A 24,445-nucleotide genomic window follows, 5' to 3' on the forward strand; every position below is an offset into this window, starting at 1 on the left:
GTCAGACAAAGGGGAAATGGAGAAAATCTTTCATCATGCTAGGATTAGGATAAGGAAGCCAGAAATGGCGGGATACACAGGAAAGGCTGGCTGGCAGCAGACACCTGATCCTTAGGGAAACTAGGTAAGAGCCAGGAAGGGCCACAAAGAGAAAGCAGGTGTGGGGTTTATCTGGGTCAGAGTTCCATTTGGAATAGCAACCTGGTCTAATGGAAAAGCACTAGAACAGAGCCAGGAGCTCCAGGGTACAGTTTCCCCCCTTTTTTTCCTTCCTCTGAGATTCCTTTAAGTCCACAGTGATGTTTCCCTACAGAATTTTTACAAATGGGCTGGCTGGGTCTATATCTAGCCCAAGTCAAAGATGGATTAGCTGAGAACCACGTCTCCAAAGCATTATAGACTGGAGACAGAGCCCCATCATATATAATAGGCTTTGTCTATAGCTATATGGTAATACAAAAATCAAAACACATGCCAAAACATGACTGCAGACATTAAAAGTCTGACAGAGGCCAGGCCACTAAGCCCGAGGCTCTAAAAGGCTTCCATCAAAGTGCATTCATCAATATTGATACTGACAAGATATCAATTGCCCCACGTACTACAATGCTACTGATTCGGATCAAATTCAGAGGAAGCATCATTGGTTTTGGAATCAAGAGGACCTCAGTTCAAAGTGGTCTCCTTACTAGCTATATAAGATACTCTCTGAAACTCGATTTCTTTATCTTTAAGATAAGGGAGATAATTCAACTAGATGATCTCAAAGATCCTAGGAGACCAACTTTCTAAATCCACTGACAAGTATCAACAAGATCAAATATACCAACATGGTTTTGATCATGGAAACGATCATGTCTAATAATAATCATAATAATGCTTTAAGGCTGGCAAAGTCATTTACATCTATTAGGTTTTGTTCACAGCAACCCTAAGATATGAGAGCTATTTTTTCTAGTAAATTTATTTATTTTTAATACACATTGCTTTATGAATCATGTTGGGAAAGAAAAATCAGAGCAAAAAGGGAAAATCATAGGAGAGATTAAAAAAAAACAAAGAAGTGAAATAGCATGTGTTGATTTACATTCAGTCTCCTTTGTTCTGTATGGGAGACATTCTTATCCCCATGTCACAAATAACAAGACTGAGGCAGAGAGAAGTTAAGTGATTGGCCCAGTATCATACAGCTAGTATCTCAGGTAGGATTTGAACTCAGGCCTTCCTAACTTCAGGTCCAGCACTATCCACTTCAGCACCTAATCTTTGTACAAATACATGTGATCACACGGGTAGAACCATTCCTACCAAAGTATGGGCCCAGAGAAAATCACAGTGCATGAAGTGTCCCCAATCTTTCATTTGTCCACACAGATGGCAGGTTGAAATGAGCAAGGGTCCTCTCACATAGGAAAAGAAGTCATGCAGGTATAAGAGTATATGGTGCATGACTTAGTATAGATGCATTTTGCTTAATTGTTAGGGAAAGGCTACAAGCCAGCGTATGCACGGAAGCCTCCCATCTTTTTTAGCAACAGGAGACAGCTCTCCTTCTGGCTTGCCTTCTCCTCCCGCACCCTTCTCCAAGGCTGTCTTCCGGAGTCACACCCCGTGGTCCACACCTACAGCAGTCCTGGGGATAAACCCAGCCCTACACGGAGATCCTATGGCCACCACTCCACCAGCCTTGGGTGGAAAGATTTCCTTCCTCCCCTTTCCCCCAAACCCCCGGGCTGTTTATCTGGTCTCCGGAAGTGAGGAGCAGCTAAGCCTGGAAGCTGCAACTGAGCAGAGACACCTGGTGCCAGAGTGGACAGAGCCCTGCACAGGGCAGGATGAAGATGCAGAACTCCAAGGGAGGCAGTGCAGGGCTTTGTCAGGGGACAGGCTAAAGACTGAAGGTGGGATGGCACGGACGGGGGGATCCTAGGACCCCCTCCCTCTCTGTCGATGACATTTTTCAGAAACTCTCAATGGAGAGAAGAGCTAGCCAGGACTAAGGTCTCATCACATGTCACTGACCCACGGCAAGCCCTTAATCGCAAAGAGCCCACAGCTGCCCAAAGCCACAAATGAAATTTAAAATTGGGGGGAAGGAGAGTTGGGACTTAGTCCTAAAGAAACCCTCCCTCTACTTTAAACCAGGAACACAATCTCATCCTGCTAGACTTCGGAAGCCTCCGTTCCAGATCATGCCATAAGGCAAGTTTCATTTCAGTACAAATCCTCACTCCATCCATCTTCCTGACAGCCCCGGGTCCCATCCTGCCCACCTTCCCACGCTCCCGGCCAGGCTCCTTACCATCCTTCCTGTAGAAAGCAATCTCCACCTTGCGCTCCTCGGCCCCCAGCAGAGCCTGAGCGATCTGGGCGGCGGCCCGGCGCTGGGTCCTAGGGCCATGCAGGAAGTCGCAGGTGCAGGGCCGCTGCATCACCTCTGCCCGGGAGTAGCCACACAGCTCGCAGAAGCCATCATTGCAGTAGATGACGGCACAGTTTTCCACCCGAGCATTAGCAATGATGAACTTTCGGCCTGAGTTGGAAAAGAAGGACATGAAGGAGTGGAGGGAGGAGTGGGGGGGATGCCTCATCCCTTGAGGAAACCCTTGCCCCCGTCTCAAGACTCATTCCCATAACAGAAACTCTGCCTAGGAAAAAACGAGAAGAAGTGATAGGGGATAGTAGAAAGAGCACAGAATTTGGGGTCAACCCTGTTGCTCTTCATCTGGGGGGCTGTAGGCAAGTCACCTCCCCTACTATGACCTTATCTCTAAAATCCCCATCTGTAAAATGAAGGGATGGCTAGGATTAAGGTTCCATCTATCTCTGGCATTAGAGGACCCATTTTTAAACATTCTGACTTAGGGGGTAAAATTCTCCAAAATTCCCTTTTGGAGGGAGAGAAGAAGGGAGATGTGGTCACCTAGATGCCTTCTCTAGCAACCTTTGGAAGCAGGAATTCTGGGAGTCTGCTGTCAGCCCCAAAGGGCCCAGTCCTGATCATCGGACCCCAGAGGCCCCAGGCCTGATCACCCATGCCCACAGGTTGGCACCACAGCTCCTCTGGGCAGCAGGCCAATCCCTCTGCCCCCCTCCTGCTCCTTTACCCTGAGCCGAGGCCAGCCGGGGCGGGTGTTAGCAACGTGTGTCAGCAGCCTCATCAAAGGCATAAACATCAGGCTAGAGATGGCCATGAATGTGCACCCTGCACCCCCGCCCCATCACACAAGGCTGTGTTTCATCCACCACCCCTCCTTCCCAGACTGACAGCTTGGGGAGAGGGGTGCAAACCAGTCTTCTCCCTCCCACAGCCCGCTTTCTGGCTAAGCGGCTCCCGTTTCTTACTGCCCACCCCTCACTATTCAAATACCAGCACTTCAGCTCCAGGGGGCATCCCTCTCCCTGGGGATTCCCTCATAGCCAAGGAATCTCTCTCTGGGGATCCCCCAACTCTCCCTCTGCATGTGCTGGGGCCTTCCTACTTTAGGTGCTCACTCAAACAGAGGAACATTGCAAACCATCCCCACCCCATAGCTAACACAACAAAGGAGTCAAATCTGAGGTTGGGGAATGGGTAAAGCTAGAGATTAAAGGGAATATTAAGACCTGGGAGAAACTATGAGGTCATAGGCAGGGGGGAGCAGGGCGGGCGTTGAAGTGAGCCTCGGGATTGGATCTCTAGGAGTTACAAGAGCACAAATAATAAGGCTAGTATAGAGCAATGGAAATGAAGGGAGGGAGGGGGTGAGAAGGGCTCTGTCAAGGTCAGGCCGGCCCACAGGGAGCAGGAATATGCATTCTTGGTGTTCATCTAGGGATTGTTGTGGGGGTACTTTTCAAAATCTAAGCTTCCCACTATGGAAGGGAAGCTCCTTTGGGCTAGTTCCAACTACGGACACGTCACTCACACACACACACACACACACACACACACACACTATACCATCTCCTGTCCCCTCCTCCCATGAAAAGCCAGGCTGGTCAGAGAAAAGGATAGCTTACTATCCCTGGAGGTGCCAGGGAAGACGCTCTCAGGGATAAGTGCTTTTTATAAACAGAGGTTTCCAGCCAAGCTAGTTTTTAATGCTAAGTGTCGACATAAAGGGCTTTCTCCCTTTCTCCTTCCCTATCCCCTTCCTCCCACAGTCCCTGGGGCTGCTGCAGTGAGATATACACCACTGTACCCCCTTCTCAACCCTGTGGAGGTGCCATATCACCCCATCCCACTTCTAACTGTGGCCCTGGAATGAGACAAAGAGAGTTTCTCCCTAGCAGCAAATCCCAAGGTCCTTTTCACATGGCAGAAACCCTAAGGTTTATGTTCAGAACAGCCCAAGGGAGACTACCTGGTTCCTGGATCTGACAAGGATTCTTCTTCCCTTAAGGTTAAACTGCTCTCCTCTCCAAGGAGCCTATTCCCATCAACTGGAATAACTTTTAGTTATTTCCCCCAGATTGTCCTCATTTTCTCCCCTTCCTTTTTCTTCCTCTCTCCTCAAAGTCAGGATCTACAGTCATTGCAAGGATTTCAATGTTTTCTCTAAGCTATCAAGTCCATCCATGGCTCAGCCAAGGCCCAATGGGAAAACAAAATATTGGGAATACCCAGTACCAACTACCCATGGTATAGTTAAAAAAAAAAAAGTGATTCCCCAGAACTGGAAGTAGAATGGAAGTTTTAATTATTCCTTTTCCTAAATGGGAGAATCTCAGATATTTACCTCGACAAACTCTCTCACTCCATAAGAGAAGAAACTAAAACTCATCGAGGGGATATAACTTTGCCAGCATCACATAACTAGTTTTAGAGTTGTAGTTTATAATGATTTGAGTCCTGTTTTTTTTTTTTCTAAGAAAGATTTGAGGCAAGCACACTGGTAGAACTGGAACTAAAACTCTGATCTCCAGACTTCCGGTCCAGTACCTTTCTCTGCTCTTCTTACAAAAAGGAAAACCCTCCAAACCTGCCCCCGCATTGTCCACCAAAATCCTTTTCCTCCACCCAGAGATCATCCTGTTCCTTTATCTCTGGACAATGCTTCTTTTCCCCTCCCTGCCCCCATCCCTGAAGGACAGACACCCCCGCTGATACAAGCACTCAGTGTGCCTGTCCTGCCCTCCTCGAAGGGTCATGAACAAAGAATGTCATACTCTCCCAGTTGTTCTCACTGTCACAGGTTTTCACATCAATGGTATCAGCAACACATGTGCTCCACATATACACATGAATTTCTAAGTGAAGTCTCTTCTGGTCAGCAAAATTTCCCCTTCCTCACCTCTGCCCCCCCCCCCCCCCCCCCCCCCCCCCCCCCCCCCCCCCCCCCCCCCCCCCCCCCCCCCCTCTCTCTCTCTCTTTCACACACACACACACACACACACACACACACACAAACATATATCTCACACTCCACCAGGTAGACACATACCCTCCCAAAACCCAGTATCTCACACTATTTTTCCCTCCCAGCCCAGTCTTTCCTAAGTCCTAGTGCTCACATGACAACTGGACAGCAAGCACCTTTAATCCCTTCCAGGGAAGCTGCTGTGCCTGACAAACCTAGCATAGTCTGTGAATGGCCCTTGAACCACGACACAAATGTTCTACACATTCAGGGTTCCATACATAGCTTCTGCACACCCTGAACCACGACACAAATGTTCTACACATTCAGGGTTACATACATAGCTTCTGCACACCCTGAATGTCTTCACTCAGTTTTCTTGGAGCCTCACACTCACCCACATGCAACACAGGAAGGATCACTAAATACTCTAGGTCATTCTCATTTACCCACTCTCAGAGCTGCTTACATCTTGTGCACTTAGTCACACACCTCTGTAAAATGGGATAATATCTATGGTCCCTGAACACCAGGAGACTCTTACACCTGCACACAGATATACATCCTTTACACTAAGGGTTACACACCACACACAGAGAATCTCTCTCTGTGTGTCTCTCTCTGTCTCTCTCTGTGTCTCTCTGTCTCTCTTTTTCTCTCTCTCTCACACACACACATATCACAGACCTAGTTATACATCCCACAGGTTTAGAATCATACATGAGCCCCCAGTACTTTAGATCTCTCACATAATCAGATGTGCACTGTTAAGTTCTCCCACAGCAATTTTAGGGTCACACACACTGTGACCAAGCGGTGAAAGGCACACAACCCCTCCCCCACCCCCACCCATATGCGGCTTTGCACCAAACTTGGCACACACCCAATCCCATGCTCTTGTTCTCCATCCAAAGCCCCCCTCCCACTTGGCGCTGGCTTCTGCCCCCATTTTACACGTTTCCTTGCACACTCCCTAAGGTACAGCTCGGGCACGCCCCCCTATATCCCCCATCCCCACCAGCACTCCCTTGCACAATCCGGGGCCACCGCCCCCCTCCCCCCACCCCCGCCCGGTCTCTCCTCGCATTCCCAGCCCCGGAGCCCCTTGAGCGCGCCCCCACCCTAGCCCGCCCACCCCGCACTCACTCTGGCCCTCAAACTTGCGAATGATGGTGTCCAGGAAGGTGTTCTGCGGCGCGACGTGGCCCCTCCGGACCGGCATCCTGAGCCCATGGGGCGGGCCGGGCGGGGCCGGCGCTGCGGCTCCTCGGCCCCCTGCACCCTACCCCACCCCTCGCCGGCCCGGCCCGGCCCCGGACACCAAGCTCGGGACAGCCCGGCCCGGCCCGGCCCGGGCTCAGGGTTCGGGCGCCCTTCGCCCAAGCCAAGGACGGGCTGGGCGAGGCCGGGTCTCCGAGCGTGTTGCGGGGGCCCAGCCTGGAGCCGCCCGGGCTCCCGAGGCCAACGCGCCCGCACACACCTGTCCGCTACCGGCGCCCGCCCGCCCTCCCGCCGGTCTCGCTCGCCCCGCAGCAGGAGCCCGCCCTGCTTCCCCCGGTCCGGCCGACCGTGGAGGGCAGCCCAGCTCCCGGCCAGCAACACGGCCAGCTGGCTCCCGCGCTGGAGGTGCCGATGGCTCGAGGCTGCGGCTCCGGCTGCTGCTCCGGACTTGGAGGGGTTAACGCGCTGCGCCCCCCCACACACCCTCGAGCTCCCTCCTGATCCCCCACCCTCGCCTCTCCTCCCGCCGCACGCCCGCAGCTGCCATTGGCTGAGCCCGGCAGAGCGCTCCCCCCGCCACCTCCCCTCTCCAGCAGCCCCGCTCCCTCCCCTCGCCATACTTAGGAACCCCGGAGACTCAGTGCGCAGGGAAAGGGGGAGGAGACCCGCGAACTGGGAGGACTAGGGGACAGGTGCGAGAGGATCGCCACACGCTGCAGGGTCCCGGGGGTGGACTGGGGGTGGGGCGGCCGAGGGGGATGGTGAGAGAACCGGCGTATAGGGATAGGGACCAGAAGCGGGTCTGTACTTTCTTTCTTTATGGTGCTGAACACATAGTAGGGACTGAATAAATAATACTGAATGATTTGAAGGGCCGGAGGAGACGGTTAGGGAGAAAATCCAGCGAATAGAAGGAGCCAGAGTCGTTCGAGAACCCGTGGAGGTGAAATTGGCACCAAAATGTCCGGAAATGTCAGTGTCTTGAAGAAGGCAAAAAGCCAAAGGATAATGAACGGGAGCAGGGTTTGTGGGTCAGGGTCTCAAGAGGAGGGGACTGGAGGAATAGATGCCCGGCCCTTCCCCTCCATTCCAAGCCCAAGAGGTACAGAACGGAGTACCCTGAGACTGCTGGTCATCGAAGGCCTACTAGACGCAAAGCAAGCAATGGGGGGAGGGACAGAGTCCAACTGACCGAGGTTGCAGCCTAAGGAAATAGAAAAGGGGAGAATGGAACTGGTTTAAAGAATGACGTTCTTTGGTGGGGGGGAACACATCTGCCCGGCCCTGACTCCTTCCTGGAAGTAGCGGTGGATTGAACCTTACTTCTACATCTTCACCAATAGCCCGTGCCTTAGAGCCCCAGTACTGCCCAATCCAGAGGGAGAACCCCATCTCCCTCTCTTCCCCTTAAGCCCCTCCCCCTAAGCCAGCCAGCTGGTTCCCTCCAGCTGCAGCTCCCTTATTTAGGCAAGGAGGCAGGGAGGATGCTGAAGGGCAGAATGTCTGCATGCTTAGCCTGTGGTCTGAGTGGGGGGCTGTCATAATGGAAAGGCATGCTGGCTACTACACTGGCTAAAGCAGGGGGCCCTAATGGAGGGCCAGAGAATGGTAAGACTGAAGTGTTGACAGCTGAGGGGAGCTCTGGGGGAGGGGAGGAGGAGCCAGCAGCTGAGGACATCCAGGCCCCCTCCCTTAGAGCTGAGATACTGAACCTGTCTGGGATGGATGGGGCCATGTGGGGGACCCTGAGGTCTTGCAGCTGCCTCCGGCCTTGGAAAGAGAGAGGGCCAAAGGACAAAGGGAGCCCCAGATCCCGAAATTCCCATCTAGTCATCAGGCAGGACTGCATTGAGAAGAAAGGGGGAGGAGAGAGAAAGGAAGCATGAAGGAGAAAAGCCTAGAAAAAAGTAATTATGAGTCCCTTTTTTTCCAAACCATCCTTAGGAACTGGATGACTAGTGGTTTAGGAAGACTGAAATGGAACAAAGAGGAAAGAGGAAGATCTAGTCAATTAGTGCTTTTTAAAAACTAAATAAATAAATCAAACACCCGAACTGTTGTGTTCACTGCATTGAAAACCAGAATCAATGCAAATGTAATGGGATTGCACCTCCTACCCTCAATAAATCCTCCCATTTCAGGTTGCCTTTTTGCCCTTTTGTGACTGCCTGTTCCTTCCTAGGCTACTTCTGATGATTTTTTAAAACCTTATTTCAACCATTTGAAGGGAAAAGAGGCAGAGAATATATCCAACATATCCTAGTCCCCACATCCCATTAGGGCCAGCCTGAATCCTAAAGCCAAACTCAGAGTGATCAAGGGAAAGGATAGATTGCTGAGCCAAGACTATTCAGTTTATTGAAATCCCCCTCCATCCAACTGTGGAGAAATTGAGAGAAAAACCACTCCCCCTTGCACTTGAGGGTGGTAATGGAAAGAGAAAAATGCTGCCTCGAGCAAGAGACAAAGATTTTTGAGCCTTGACTAGTTCCTAAGGGATCTGAGGAGAGAGAAGAACCAGGCACTAAGGGCAAGACAGAAACTAATTTACATGAGATTCCCTGTCCCTAGCCTGGCAATATTTAAAGGAGGAGCTCTCCCCCATCTCTTCCCCCCAGAAAAGTGAGGCAGAGAAATCCTGCTCTAGTCTCGATCCCTTAGAAATATACTGAACAAAGAAAACTGAGAATCACAGGGAAATTCTTCTGCCCCCTGCCCCCCAAACCAAGTTTAAAAAATGACCCCTTGACTTAGAATCTAAGGAGATGAGGGTGGGGAAAGGGGGAGAGGAAGGGCAAAAACAGATGGAAACAGAGGCAGAGAAAAAATTTCCACCATAGCTCCACACACTTTTACTTAAAAGAACCTAAGAGCCTTTCCAGTTGGCCTCCCCCGCAGACATGGCCTAAGGCCCCAGGATAATACCAGCTCTTCCCAAGAGACACCTTCACTGGAACAATCTAACTGACACCAGAGGATAAAAGGAAACAAACAGACGGTTTTTATTGAGACACTTTCACCCTCCCATTCCTCTACCAACTTCCCGTCTTCCCTGGTCTCAGGTTGTTATTTTTCAGTCAATTCTGACTCTGCCCATTTTCTTGGCAGAGATACTGAAGTGGTTTGCCATTTCCTTCTCCAGCTCATTTTACATTTGGGAAAACTGAGGCAAACAGGATAAAATGACTTGTCCCAGATCACAGTAAAGTGTCAGAGGCACCTGAACTCAGGAAGTGGAGCCTCCCTGATTCCAGGAACAGCACTCTATCCACTATGCCATCTAGTTTCGCAGGTATAAAAAAAGAAAAATATATCGAACAAAGCTTAATTCTAAAAACTGAAAAGGATATAACAAGAAAGAGATATTTGAACCTCAACACACATATTCTTCCTTCCCTAGTCTCAAGAGCCTATCATGGAATAAATTTTAAAAGGAAGCAGATGTCCCTTCCCCAGTTGCCTCCAAAAAAGGTAGATGGGCAGTGAAGCCCTATACCTTATCATGATTATAGCAAGAACTACCTCCCACTCACCAAAAATAAAAAATCTAGAGATTTAGAAAGAAGCCACCCCTGACACTGCCCTCACCTCAATCTTGACTATCCTGGGAAGTGATGGGGAGAGGGGAAAAAGACTGAGAAGCCTTTCCCTTTCCCTGTTCTTGAGGGAACAAGAAGAGAAGAAGCAATTATAGTGAAGGGCCCTGAAGAGAATGAAAACAAGTTATAGTCAAAGAGAATCCCCAGAGACAGTTATCGTCAGAGGGGAAGAACAAGCACATAGACAGGTGGGACTAGGAGAAACAGTTTGCAGGGAAACTCAAAAACCATAAGGGAAGAAGAGATTTCGAAAAACCTCTATCCCAAATACCCTCAAATCGGAGAAGGAGATGACACTGTCTGAAGGATGATTCTGTACAGTGGATCTTGAAAAAAAAAAATTAAGATGGGGGTAGGAAGGTGATAGAAACTATTTTGAGTTCTAACAGTCTGAGTTCTCTAGATGCCAATCCTCATTCATACAGAGGCCAAGGATTCATTTTGCTTATTGCCTTTTTTCAATTAATTGCATGCATGCTGCTACTTTACATATTCCTCATTCCAGAATCAAACCCACGACCCAGTCCCACTAGGCTCACCTTTATCACTGCTAGGGAGATTTCCCTCACTTGGTCATAGGACCATATGCTAAGGGATTATAGTTCATCTAATCTAAACCCCTCATTTTACAGAAACTGAAGCCTAGAAAGGTTAATTGAGTTGCTTCACTTCATAGAGATAGCCTAGCTTCTTAATTCATCAATCTGCTCAATTCCCATGGCCTGTGCCTTTACTCCACCTCAACCACAAAGAGGAATGGTCATTGATTCCTTTGTCTCTACTTACATCGCAAACCACCTGGTTCATACCATCATCATCTCTTTCCAGAACTATTACAATAAGTGCCTGATTCATCTCCCTGATTCTGATCTGTTCCAACTCTAATCCTTCTCCCACACAGAGCTGCCAAATTGATATTCCTAAAACAGATCCGACTATGTTAATCACCAGTTCAAAAAGGTCCTTCCATAAGAAAAGTTTATTTATGCAAGTTTTTGTTTTTTCCCATGACCAAAAGCTCTTTTGCTAAAATAAAGACAAATCCCTGGATAATGGTCAAGAAAAAGAGCACCCCAGTTCTGTTTCACCTGTTTTGTCTTGTTTTTAATCTATCCTGTCCCCATGTAACAATATATTAAGAATAGTGAACTTGGAGGCTGAAGGATTGAGTTCAATCGCAATGTTGCATAATTTGGGCAAAGCTCTTCATTTCTTTGAATCGATTTCTTCATTTGGATGGTGGGGATCATAATACATTTTCCCAGGTTGTGAGTAAAATATAAGGCTATGTAAATGAGAATTGTTACTGTTCTGCCTAGCCTAGTTTTTTTGAAACTAAGGATGAGGGACTTCTCTGACCTTTGGAGATAAGTAAAAAAAGGCTTCAAAATGAGACAATCAATAAATATTTACTGAGTCCCTGATGTAGGCTGTTCTGTAGGGGATATATTAAGTTCTGTAGGGGATATAGAAAAAGGGAGAGAAGGGAACATAGTCTCTTAACATTTGGAAGCTTACAGTCTAAACTGAGAGATGATAGATAGATAGATGGATGGATAGAGGGATAAATAAGTAGACAAAGCTGAATATATATGGAATATATATATTTAGTTACAAGATAACTAAATCATAAGCTATGTGGTAACTATGATTAGAAATATAGTGAGAATTCAAAGAATGGAAAGAGAGACTGTCTCATTAAGACTAGAGAAGTTAAGGAAGTCTTTATGGAAGAAATGGACCATTAAAGATAAGTACAATTTACAAAGGAAGGAGAGGAAGGAAATCATTGATGGTATAAAAACAGCTTGAACTAAGGCAGGGTGGCAATAATACTCTCCTCCTCTACTCAGAGCAAGGTCCCAATTATCAAGCCAGTGAGGCTTGGGAAGAAATTGTGAAACCTTCTTCATTCGTTCCCTTAAACCTTGAAATCCTTTTTCATCTGGTTTAGAGACTGGAATTGGCCTTTTGGAAGCTTCAAAAGGGATATATATGGGTCCAAATCCATAAAGGATTAAACCAGGAAAATTAACTAATCACAAAGGAAGTGGGGCAAGGCAGGGTCAGAAAGGGCAGGAAGGTGTGCCAAGGCTGAAGGTTCCAGATTTGCTCCAGTTTGCTACCTCTGTCCAAGGTTCTGAACACCCCTTCATGCCCAGTTGGGCAAGAAGTAAAGGGAAGGCGTCCCAGGCCAGAAGAATCAGAGTCTTCACTAGTATAGATTAAATTAGGAAAACCACACAAGGCCCAACTTTGAAGGGAGATTCTGCTTTCTGGATCTGGGCAAATGATTCATTGAGATTGAGGCAAAAAAAAAAAAAAAAAAAAAAAAAAAAAGGGCGGTAGCTCTAGTAGCAGGTGCTTTAAAAAATGAACAAAGTTACATACATATATGTATGTGCATTTCGGATTTCCAGGCAATGTTCTATTGATTACAACAAATCAGGTACCCAAGGTTTGAACATACACAGAACAAAATGAAAAGAGAGTTAGAGTTCAGTAGAACCAGAAACACAGGACTCAAATTCCCAGGGAGTTTGAAGATTAGATGCTGGGGGTCCAACCTGGCTATTAGTCCCCAAAATTTATAGTTACTCCAGCCATTGTTCCTGCTTGAAGGCTGAGACTTAAAGATGAAACTTTAGCTATGACTTACAATGACAAGGACAAGAACACAAAAGTGATCATATGCTAATGACTCAGTGACATCTTGGGTTCTCCACCACCAGTGATCCTATTGCTGCCTCCATAAATTCATTAAGTAACCCACAAATCTATCAAGCAAAGTGCTGTGCATGATGTGGGAGTCACAAAGAAGTATAGGGCACAGTTTCCTTAAGGAACTACAATTACACACTCAGCAACTCTATGAGGGGGAATTTGGAAATAGAATATTTTAATAAATACTAAATAATAAATTAGATAATATAAATAATAAATTAGATAATAGATATTAGAAATAGAAATAGTTAAGGAAACTCAGAAAAATCACTGGATCCTAGATTTAGAGCTGTAAGAGTACTCCGAGGCTATATTAGTCCAATCCTCAACCCCATTTTACCGATGAGGAATCTGAAATGCACAAACCTAGTAAGTGCCAGCATTGATATTCAAACCTATGACAAAGTCTTAGAATGTTATAGTTGAGAAGAACCTCAGAGTCATTTAGTCCAGCTTTCCTTTCTACTGTGACCTCAAAAGCAGTGGGGGACCACTGCTCCCTTCTCTATCAACCACATAAAAGCTGTCACAGTAGATGACACTAGATGATTCAAGTGTCAAATGAGTAGAAGACCCCAAGTTCCATGAAATCAAAGGAAATAGAAATCACTTTAAAACTCAAGGGCTCTGAGATCATAAAATCATAGATTTTATGGAAGAGCTCTAAAAAGCCACCCAGTCCAACACAATTTACATATGAGGAAACTAAGGTTTAGTGATTTTCATAGAACTACATAGCTGGCTTGAATCAGGAAGCCACCCTAAGTCTTTCTAACTCCAAGTTCTAGCTCTTTATTCACTATTCCACAGTGTCTAAGGATTCAGAGAGGAGGAGGAGAGGCTTGAGTAGAGCCCTGAAGAATAAGTATGCAAAGGCTTCTTCTCAGGACTGAAGCCCAGCAATAAGCCTTCTTATATGGGAGCTGGTAGAAATTATAGAATGGTAATAATACAACTGATATATTAATGACCAAGAAACAATAACCAACATTTATTTGAATCCTTAGAGTTTTCAACATGCCCTCTAAATTTATGAGGTGGGTGTACATGATTATCCCTATTTTGCACATGAAGAAATCGAGGCAGAGGTTAAGTGACACAGGTAGTAAGTGTCTAAGGTATGATTTGAATTCTGTTCTTCCTTATTCTATCCATTATGCCATATAGGGACTCCAACACCAACAGCACATATATTCTGTATCCCTAAACCAGGACTCCTGTAATATCTGCTCCATTCTCTACCCCACCCCCAACCCAAACACTGGTCTGTAGAGATAGGGAAATAAGCTTGTACAATTCAGACAGCACCCGACTGGATCTGACCACAATTCTCATTGTCACTGATTTCCCCAATTCTATAATATGCTCTGTATGGAGTCTGCATGAAGAGGACACAGACCTCCATGGACACCAACTATCCATCAAAATGATGAGCCAAAGGAAGGAGACCCAATCTCCCTCCCGGCCAGCACTACTGCCTCCCAGGTTTAACCTAATCTCTCTCCTGCACACACAACCCTGCCCCTCCCCAAATTCTCTTTTGTCATAACAAAGCATAGCCTGCTTTCCGCAGGAGCCATCATTCACCAGCTCTCTTCTGAGTCTCCAGCATCCTTAAATGCCCTGGAGGAAAGTGTAGAGCTTTAGCTGCTCCTTGCATCACAGGACTGATTCAAGAGGAGCCTTTCCTGCCCTGCACAGAGCCCTGCCCACACTCCCTTCTGCCTTTGAGCACCACAACATCATAAAGCCCATAAAACCTGTGCCCTGGATTTATAGTCCAAGTCTGGGAGCCAAGTCTGAATCCTGTTTCTGCTGCTGAGAGGTTTTGAGCAAGCCATTTAACCTCCTTAGGCCACAGGTTTGTAAAATGACTGTGTTAAGAGATGGTCTCTAAGGCCTCTTCCAAGGCTAGAGAATAGGACTTTTGCAGACTTGGTTCCTGCAGGGACTGGTGTTGGCCCGGAGTCATAGAAGACCCAGGCAGAAGTCCAGGAGGGCAACTGGGGAAGCCTAGGACATCACTGCTAATTTCACACATTTACTGAACCCCTGCTGTGTCTGCGGCACTGTGCTAAGTGCTGGGAAAACAGGAATATAGACATGGTTCCTGCCCTCAAGGGACTTATAGTCTAGGTGAAGAAATACATCATGAAAAGGCAAAAATACAATACAAGCTTGGGGAGACACTTTAGAGGCTAAAGCCTCCATTCCCATGTCTTCTTGCCCAGAAACAGGGAAGGTTCTGTTTCACAATGCCCTAACCCACCCCACCCACTTTCCTCCAATGGAAGCCCCTGGGAAGTGGGAAAGGGGCTGTTCCCTGGCTAATTGCCCAGTGATGGTTGCTAAGGAGCTTCCCTGCCCAGCCACACTCCCAGCACCCAGAGGCCCCAGCACCACGGCAACCACACCAGGAAACTGGGGCAACCTGAGGGAGGGAATGGAGGAGGGTGGGAAGTGGGAAGGGCCATGGCAGGGTGTGGACAGGTAAGGTAGGAGAGGGTTTTCTCTAACCTCAAAGTCTAAAACCCACCCACCATCTGACCTGGGCATAGAAACACCTGCAGCAAAATATTCAGGTGGAGATCACAGTATTGACAGATGGAAGGCACCCTAGAGACCGTCTCATCTTAACCTCTCTATTTTATAATGAGGAAGCTAAAGGGAAAGGATTTGCCTACTACAGTCACACAGGTAGTCAGTAAGGGGAATTCAGCTCCAAGTCCTAAGATTCCATAATTAATGTTATTCTCGCTCTGCTGCACAACTGACCTATCATTAGAGAGGCACTTGGTAGGATACCTAGAACGTGATTTGACCTGCCACATGAAAACTTTCATACTGCATACCCTGCTCTTAGGAAATGTCTCTTTTTCCTTTTAGGACCCAGGGTTTATACAATACTTTGTTTCCCTGTGAAGGTGTTACAACATCCCTACATCCAACTCGAGGGGCTCTAGCTCTAACAGGGGTCTTCAAACTTTTAACAGGGGGCCAGTTCACTGTCCCTCAGACTGTTGGAGGGCCGGACTATAGGAAAAACAAAAACTTTGTTTTGTGGGCCTTTAAATAAAGAAACTTTATAGCCCTGGGTGAGGGGGCTAAACGTCCTCAGCTGCCGCACCTGGCCCGGGAAGCAGTCTGAGGACCCCTGCAATGGAAACCCTGGCAGCAAAAGGATTAACAAAGGCCAGGAATCCTCTTTCCCTCCCCTCAGTTTGCCTCTCCTTCACTACACACACGCGGAGATAAAGAAAAAGGAATCATTACAGGTCTGCGCGTGTCTAAGTGAGTCATTCGGGTCCCCAAAAGCTCCGCGGGGCCACCCTTCTGGCCCGAAGGCTTGGAGTCCTCAAAGATTAATAACCTCAGTTAATACTCATGCAAAGTTCCGGGGTCCCCGGAGTAACCATCCGGCCCTAAACGTTCACACCCCGTAACCCGGTGGGGAAGGAAGGAGGCGGCCTAGAGCGGGGAGAAGCAGTTCCACAGCCGGCCGGCCACACGATTTGGCTCCAGCGTCTAGCTCCCGGGTGGCCGCGGCTCCCTGCTGCGTCCCGGTGAAGTGGCGGGCTCCAAGCCCCCTGCCCAGACGTGGCCTCGGGCGCTCCCGGGGACCCCCGCCCCTCGGCCCGGCTTCCTCCCTCCGCCCGCTGGCTCCAGCCCCGTGTCTGGGGCCGGGAAGTTTCTCAGAAGCAGCATCACCGCGAGAGAGCCGCTGGAGGGGAGGGCCGCTCTCCAGCAAAAGGGTCACTGCCAGGCTCCCCAAAGGCACGCGGCTGCGCCCGGGCTTGGCTGGGTCCCCCACGGCGTCATCGTCCCCGGTTTGGGGAGAAAACTCTCTAGCCTTCCACTGCCCCCTCGTGGGCTTCCCAAGAAGGGCCTGGGCTAGTCCGGGCTTTGCCCGGGCCCTCCCAGAGCTCGGGCCCTTTCCCGGTCAGCGAGGCTCACAGACCTCCTTCCGCACCTTTCCCACACAGTGCTCCAGTTCCCCCGCACACACAGCCCACTCGCTGGGGGCTAACGCTCCATCCTCCTCACCAAGGGAAGAGCGGGCCGGCTCGGACCGAGGAAGGCCTCCCCCTCCCCCTTCCCCACCCCACAGCTCCCCACTTCCCTTCCCTCCTTTCCCCTCCGCCGGCCACCCCGCCCGCCCGCGCCGCGGCAGCAGGAAGGAAGCCGCTCATAGACGGCAGGGTGGGGCACTTCCAGCTCACACACAAGGCTCCGCGTCCTGGCCCCCTCCCCGGGGGGCCGAGGCCCAGGGCACCTCGGGGGCCCAGTCATCCCCGGCCTCATCCCCTCCCCGTCCCTGCCGCAGTTTCGGGAACCGAGGAGGGAAGACCCGTAAAAGACAGGAAGAGGGTGGGCAGGGCAGGGTCCCGTCAAGGAATGGGAAATAAGTCACAGGCTCTGCAACCTGAAGGGAGATATGTGCACACACACATATGTGTCTATATACTACACGCACACTTTACTGTGCACACGCAAGCATAAATAAATATGGAGACGCACATACTGTGCACACACACACATAACGGTACACACATGGATGCACACACACATATACTGTACACACACAAACTATCTACAATCACATGCATGTATACATATACTATATACACGTGTGTGCTGTATTCACACAAAAACCGTACATACACATAGTGTACATACACACACATGTATGCACATAGACTACACACATAAATCATACACAAAACCACATACTGTATACACACAAAAACTGTACATACACATAGTGTACACACACACACATGTATGCACATATACTACACACATAAATCATACACAAAACCACATACTGTATAGACACAAAAACTGTACATACACATAGTGTACACACACACACATGTATGCACATATACTACACACATAAATCATACACAAAACCACATACTGTATACACACAAAAACTGTACATACACATAGTGTACACACACATGTATGCACATATACTACACACATAAATCATACACAAAAACACATACTATATACACACAAAAACTATACATACACATGGTGAACATACACACACATGTATGCACATATACTACACACATAAATCATACACAAAAACACATACTGTATAGACACAAAAAACTGTATGCATATACATAGACTACACAGATAAATTATACACAAAAACACATACTGTATACACACACACACAAACTGTTCATACACACATACACATATATCCCTGTATCTATATAATTTAGTCTAATATCTTCGTTTCCCAGATGAGGAAACTGAGGAGCAGAGAAATAAAGGGATTTTGTCAGTGTCACAAAAGGAACAAACAGCAGGTTTGCATTCCTCTGATACCAAATTAAGTGATCAAGTTGACATCTCTCTCTCTCTAAATCTCTGATTCAATGACGTCAACCTTCTTGTCGTTCTTCTGACAAGATGATATTTTCATTAACTTCCTTATCTTTTCTGAATTTCATCTTCTACAAGAAGGCTTTCCCAGTCCTTACCAATTTTAGTGCCTTCTCTGTGTTGGTTATTTCTATTTATCATGCACGTGATAAATCATGTCTATGGTAAATAGAATTACACAAACACACACATATAACTTGTTTGAACATAATTGTTTGCATGTTGTCTTCCTCATTGCATTATGAGCTTCCCGAAAGTACATAACTATCTTTGTTTTTTTACTAAAGCTTTTTTATTTTCAAAACATATGCATAAATAATTATCAACATTCACCTTGCAAAATCTTGTATTCCAGATTTCCCCCTCCTTTCCCCCATCCTCTCCCCTAGGTGGCAAGTAATCCAATATGTTAAACATGTGCAATTCTTCTATACATATTTCCACAATTATCATGAGTAGCTATCTTTGTATCCCTAAAATTTAGCACAGTGTCTGGCACATAATTATTTCTTACTACCCCCAGACTATCCCTGAGGCCCTCAAACTGGCTTCTTTCATTGAATGAGATCACTGCTTTTAAAAGAAGTGAAGGTCTCAGAATTAGAGACCTAAAAGGGCCCTTATATTAAAGATCAGGAAACTGACACTTAGAAGGGTTTAGGTTTTACAGATGTACATTTTGAACATCATCAAAATCCAAATACAATGTTTTTTCCACTAAGCCGTATTTCCTGTATAAAGTTACTCATTCATCCCACATAGACTTGAATAAGCTGTGATCGAAGATAAGGGATGAATGACCTCAGAGAAAAGAGAGTAGTCCAACCTCTTAATGGTATTTAGAAAGCCTGGACAATTCTGACTCTCAATAGCTGTGATTCTATAATTATTGCTTAATTTCTTGGCATCTGGAGAGTTTTTTGGTCTTTAAGGATTCTTTTAAAATTCAAATAACTTCAAGAGGAGTCACACCTTAAACCCATTATCAGCTAACACTTTAATTACAATTTAACACCTTTGCTGGGATTAGTTGGCAGCCCATGAGTATAAGAATTGAATGCAAGTTGAAGGGTTGGGTCAGAGGTCCTGAGGTAGAGTACTTTGGAAGAAAGGAAATAGTCCCTACTCTGGGATAGGGAATGAAAGGAAAGAAAGGCTAGAGAGAGTCTTAGAAGATCTCTTCGTTTTCTTCAGACCACTTGATTCAGTTTGGGACTACAGGAAAACTGGGAAGTCTTTCTAACCTGATCCCTCAGAGATAAGGAAGAAAGCTAAATTGCGATAGGTTTCATCTCCCTGATTTTTTTCTCACTGGCTTTTTTTTTTTTTTTAATGTTTTTCAACCTCTTGGTATATACTCTGTTCCTGAAGCATTCCCAAAGTTATCAGTGTCCCTAAAAGTCAAATGCAAATTCTAAATCTAAAGGTACTCTCTTTTCCTCTTTGCCAAACCTATCCCTTTCAACCTCTATCTAAAAATCCATTATTCTCCAAGAATTCTTAGTCCTATAGTCCAAGACTATTCAACATTCCAAAATCAAATCCACAATTTAGTCCTACAATTAACTAGCATCCATTGAATGTCTACTGTATTTAAGATACTAAACTATATTCAAGATAATTTGTATTTGTCAGATATAAAGAAATACAAGATTTATACAGCCCTTCCAGGAATTTATCATCTAGTTAGGACACAAGACACATAAAAATGAAATAAAATACAAGATAACAATAAAACAGATGACAAATAATAAATATAAGGGAACATATGACAAAGATGAGTAAGAGATAAACCTAGAAAATAAAGTTGGTCTTGTTTATTGATTGATAAAGAAAATTGGAACCAGATTATGGAAGTCCTTGAGGGTCGTATTGAAGAGTTTGGACTTGATTTTATAGGTATAGGGAGGTATTGAAAGTTGTTTAATCTGAAAGCAATGTTCATAATGGACTAGAAAAACTAACACTATCTTAACAGTCCAAGTATGAACATGTATTGATATGTTCTTAAAACAATGATTTGTACATAACATTATCATATATATGTATGTGTGTGTATATAGTTTAATCTTTAATAACTGGAGTGTTTGAGGAATAAGACAGTCTTAGAAATTTAATATTGTAGGTGTGATAGAAGAGTTCATTTCTGTGTATATAAAAAGAATACAAATGGGGGGGGGGTATACCTGAAGGGAAAAACAACAGTGGAGGAAAACCCTCTAAATGTTACATAAGTATACTGACCAAGTTCTTTCCTGGAAAAAAAAAAAAAAGAGTGAGTACCTCTTTGCAAAAGTGGAAAACAATAAATGGGGAAAATCACATCCTCAGTTGATGGATTGATTAGGTTTCTCCCCTCCCCCCTCCCCCGGACTTTCTCTGTCTCTCTCTCTGTCTGTGTGTGTTACAATGAGTGACTCTTTTGCAAAGGGAGATATAAAAATAAGAAGAAGTATGAGACTGATTAGTTTTCCTTTGCATTTCTAATTATCTTACTATGTATTATTTCCAAATTTATATATTCTCTTTCCCTTTGTAAGTAAATCCTGGAAAACCCACTCTCACTTGGGGTCTTTAGAAAGCGATCAACAGAGTTAAGGAGAGAAAGGGGAAGTTGATGCCATACTCAGATATTTTATGGCAACATCAAGAGAAGAGAAAAGTAATTAGAGATTCTCTTGGGCATAAGCAAGAACATTTCTTTGCAAGGGAAAAGGGAATATCAATTCGAAAGCAATACACCTGGGTAAGTTAATTAGAAGAGAGACAACATGAGATAATGGAAAAAGTCCTGGCTCTGCCATTTAGTAACTATGTGATCTTGGGCAAATCTTGACCTCACTTTTCTCATGTTTAAAATGAATGAGGTTAAACTGGATAACCTCTGATGTCTCCATTTAATGTTCCATACATCTGTAAGTGCCCATAAAAGACTCTTTCTTCCTGATCAACGGTGATGGACTTGACTCTTTTCAACAATGTGGTATTTCAGGCAATTCTAATAGACTTGTAATGGAGAGAGCCTTCTACATCTATATCCTACTGTGGGGACTGAATGTGGATCACAATATAGTATTTTCACCTTTGTTGTTATTTGTTTGCGGAGGCGGGGGGTTCTTATATTTTTTTTCCTTTTTGTTCTAATTTTTCTCATGCAGCATGGTAAATGTGGAAATATGTCTATAAAAGTTGTACATGTTTAACCTATTGGATTATTTGCTGTCTAGGGAAGGGGAGCGGTGGGGAGAGAGGGAGAAAATGGGGAACACAAGGTTTTGCAAAGGTGAATTATCTTTGCATGTATTTTGAAAAATAAAGTTACCATAAAAAACCATCCTGTTTAGATTGACATTTGACAAAGTAGGAATCCACGCTAAAGCATTTGCCCGCAGGAGCCCTAACAAAAAGAACATCTTTCGGTTACAGGGCAGTCCTTCTCAAACTATATCCCAAAGAAAGGAGACCCTTTTCCCAATTTCATTCATCTGTTCTATGATCACAAGTTCACTCTTAGGGAAACAAGAAGCCTCCTCAATATAAGGTGGACTATTTGGACATTCAATTTATGCATTCCTACTTCAATTAACTAATCAAATATTTCTTCTTCTTCCCTCCAGAGCTAAGGGATAAGGGAGTAAAAATCCAGAAAGAGCAATCCTCTACCACTAAAGTCCTCCACATCACCAAGAAACAAAAACAATTTTCCTGACACCTAGTTTATCCCCAAAGTTAGTTCACTAAGGATAATAAGCCTTGCTGCTGCAGAGTCCGGTGGCTGTGGTGCAATGAATGACTCATTGATGGTCAAAACTCCTACACCATCATGGTTCAGAACATCAACAGTCTTAGAAAGGGACTGCAACGGAAGGTGGGGAAGGTGTGGGCATGAATGTGGTCTGAATCCCGAACAAGTCTCTGTTGTGCTTTGTTCTTTAAAGAAAATATACAACCCATACAACCTCCTTTTCTTGGCAACAGCTTATCTGTCTTAAAGGCAGAATGTCACACAACATCCTGGTTAAAACTTGGCTACAGAGCAGAGTTGAGAAAATGCACCTCCCTCCCTCCATTGCAGAGGTGGGGTACTGAGGGTTTGGAATACTGAATATACTGTCAAGCACAGTTCCTTTCTGCATAGATGATTGTTCTATAAAATGTTGGGGTTAGGGGAGGAAGAGAATGAATATCCTTCCAGCTCTGGACCTATAATCCTATGCTTTGTCTGGTTTTTGCCAAAATGCATTTTTCTTCTTTTTCATTCTTTCTCGAAAGAGATAGCTTTTTGGGGGGGAGGGGAGATACTCAAAAATGAAGTCGACATCCCAATCACAATTGTGTGAACATACTGATTTACATCAAGTCTGACTAGTGAAGAAGTTCTTTGTATATGTTATTAATGCTACATCTATGCCCTGGGTCCCTCCTGATTTCAGGCTTTTTAAGGGAACAGATCAAGGGCAATCTGGTCCCACTTAGACGTCAATGTAGGCTATGGATGAATTGATAATGATCTCTGACTATTGAAAAAGTGAAATCAAAACTCCTTTCTATCCTTTACCTTTTTTCTTTTTTTGGAGGTAATCAGGCTTTAGTTTTTTACCCAGGGTCTTTATAGCTAGTATCTCACTTCAGATTTGAACTCAGGTCCTCCTGACTCCAGAACCCATACTCTATCCCTTGTGCCATCTAGTTTCCCCTTCTCTACCTTTCAATATCCAGGCTGAACTTTGAGCTTTTAATCCTAATCCATTTATTTTTATCATACCCCTACATGTTCTCCCAACCTACTTAGTCTGGCCTTGGCTAGGCCCCATTCCTAGCTCATTTCCAATCTTAATTGCATCATTCTTCCCTTCCTTTCCTAGAGATAGCGTGGTGTGGCAGAATTTCTGGCCAGAAGTCTTGGCTCTGCCCTTCTTAGATAAATCACAAAATGTCCTGGGATCTCATTTTTCTCACCCATAAAATAGGAATAATAAAAATAACATGTATATCATTCTTCAAAGTTTTCAAAGCCCTTTCCCTATATTATCTCATTTGGTCCTCAAAATAATCCTAGTGGGGTGGTAATTATCCCCATAGAAGTTGGGTGATTGCCCAGGATCACCCAACTACTAAGACTTTGTGACAAAATATAAGATCTGATCTTCCTAATTTCAGGTACACTATTCTATCCACTCTGCCACTTGGCTATATGTTTAATTAGTATGAAAGGAATCCAGTGCCCTCTAAATCTTAGGGTCCTATATTATTCTGAATTGCTCTCCAAACACATTTCCCTCCATCTTCTTAACATCAAATCCAACTATCCAACTTGTCACTATTCCCTCCGATTTTAATGTCCCATCAACCCTTGCCCTTCAAGGAGAGAGACAGAGAGAAGAGAGAGAGAGAGAGAGAGAGAGAGAGAGAGAGAGAGAGAGAGAGAGAGGAGGAGGGAGGGAGAGAGAGAAGGAGGGATGGAGGGAGGAAGAGGGAGAGACAGAGGAGGAAGGAAGGAAGGAAGGAAGGAAGGAAGGAAGGAAGGAAGGAAGGAAGGAAGGAAGGAAGGACGGAAGGGAGGAAGAGAAAGAAAGAAAGAAAGTCACTAACAATTTTTTTAATGTACAAAAGAGAATTTTTTTAAAAGTCCAAAGGAAATATAGACAAGCAGGACAGCTTTGAAAGCTACAAGTTTAAATTGTTCAAGTTCTCCTGGAAAGCATTTTGGAACTGTTCCCCAAAGATTACTCAACTTTGTATTCCCTTTGACCCAACAATACGCCTGGTAGGCCTATACTCACAAGAGGTCAAAGAAAGAGGAAATATTTGTAGAATGCTAGTCACCTCGTGACAGAGGTGATGCACTCAGGGTGCAGAAGGAGACATGCTTTTTGGACCTGGCCAAATGAAAATTCGTATTGTTTGACAACACATAATTGTTATAAGAATTGCATTTTTTTTTCTTTTTTTTAAGGAGAGAGGAAAAGGGAAGTGAAAGGGAGAAAAAATAGATTTTTGTTAATTGAACAAAATAAATTTAAATTTTAAAAAGAAAGTTATACGTCTAATTCATTATATACTTAAAAGGAAAAACAAACTATATCCAATATGAAATATATAGTTTCATCTACAAATCTTTTTATTTTACCTTGTATATCGGAATGTTCATTT

The 24,445-nt window shown here is 45.3% G+C and overlaps 1 protein-coding gene across 3 annotated transcripts in view; it reads right to left on the reverse strand.

Moving 5' to 3' along the window:
* KCNH2 (potassium voltage-gated channel subfamily H member 2) overlaps window positions 1–24,445 on the reverse strand; it is a 91,679-nt gene that overhangs the window by 47,743 nt on the left and 19,491 nt on the right. For 2 of the 3 annotated variants that reach the window (XR_004229731.1, XM_031939412.1), the window contains exons 1-2: window positions 6,489–7,031; window positions 2,303–2,533 (exon numbers count right to left, since the gene is read on the reverse strand). Coding sequence is in view for 2 of the 3 variants with exons in the window: in XM_031939412.1 (XP_031795272.1) it covers window positions 2,303–2,533; window positions 6,489–6,564 (307 nt within the window). In the remaining variant the exon portion in view is untranslated. Of the gene's footprint in view, window positions 1–2,302; window positions 2,534–6,488; window positions 7,032–24,445 lie in introns of those variants that run through there. The other variant, XM_031939413.1, reaches the window with a different exon arrangement.

Source organism: Sarcophilus harrisii, chromosome 5 (assembly GCF_902635505.1).
Source record: "Sarcophilus harrisii chromosome 5, mSarHar1.11, whole genome shotgun sequence".
NCBI lineage: Eukaryota > Metazoa > Chordata > Mammalia > Dasyuromorphia > Dasyuridae > Sarcophilus > Sarcophilus harrisii.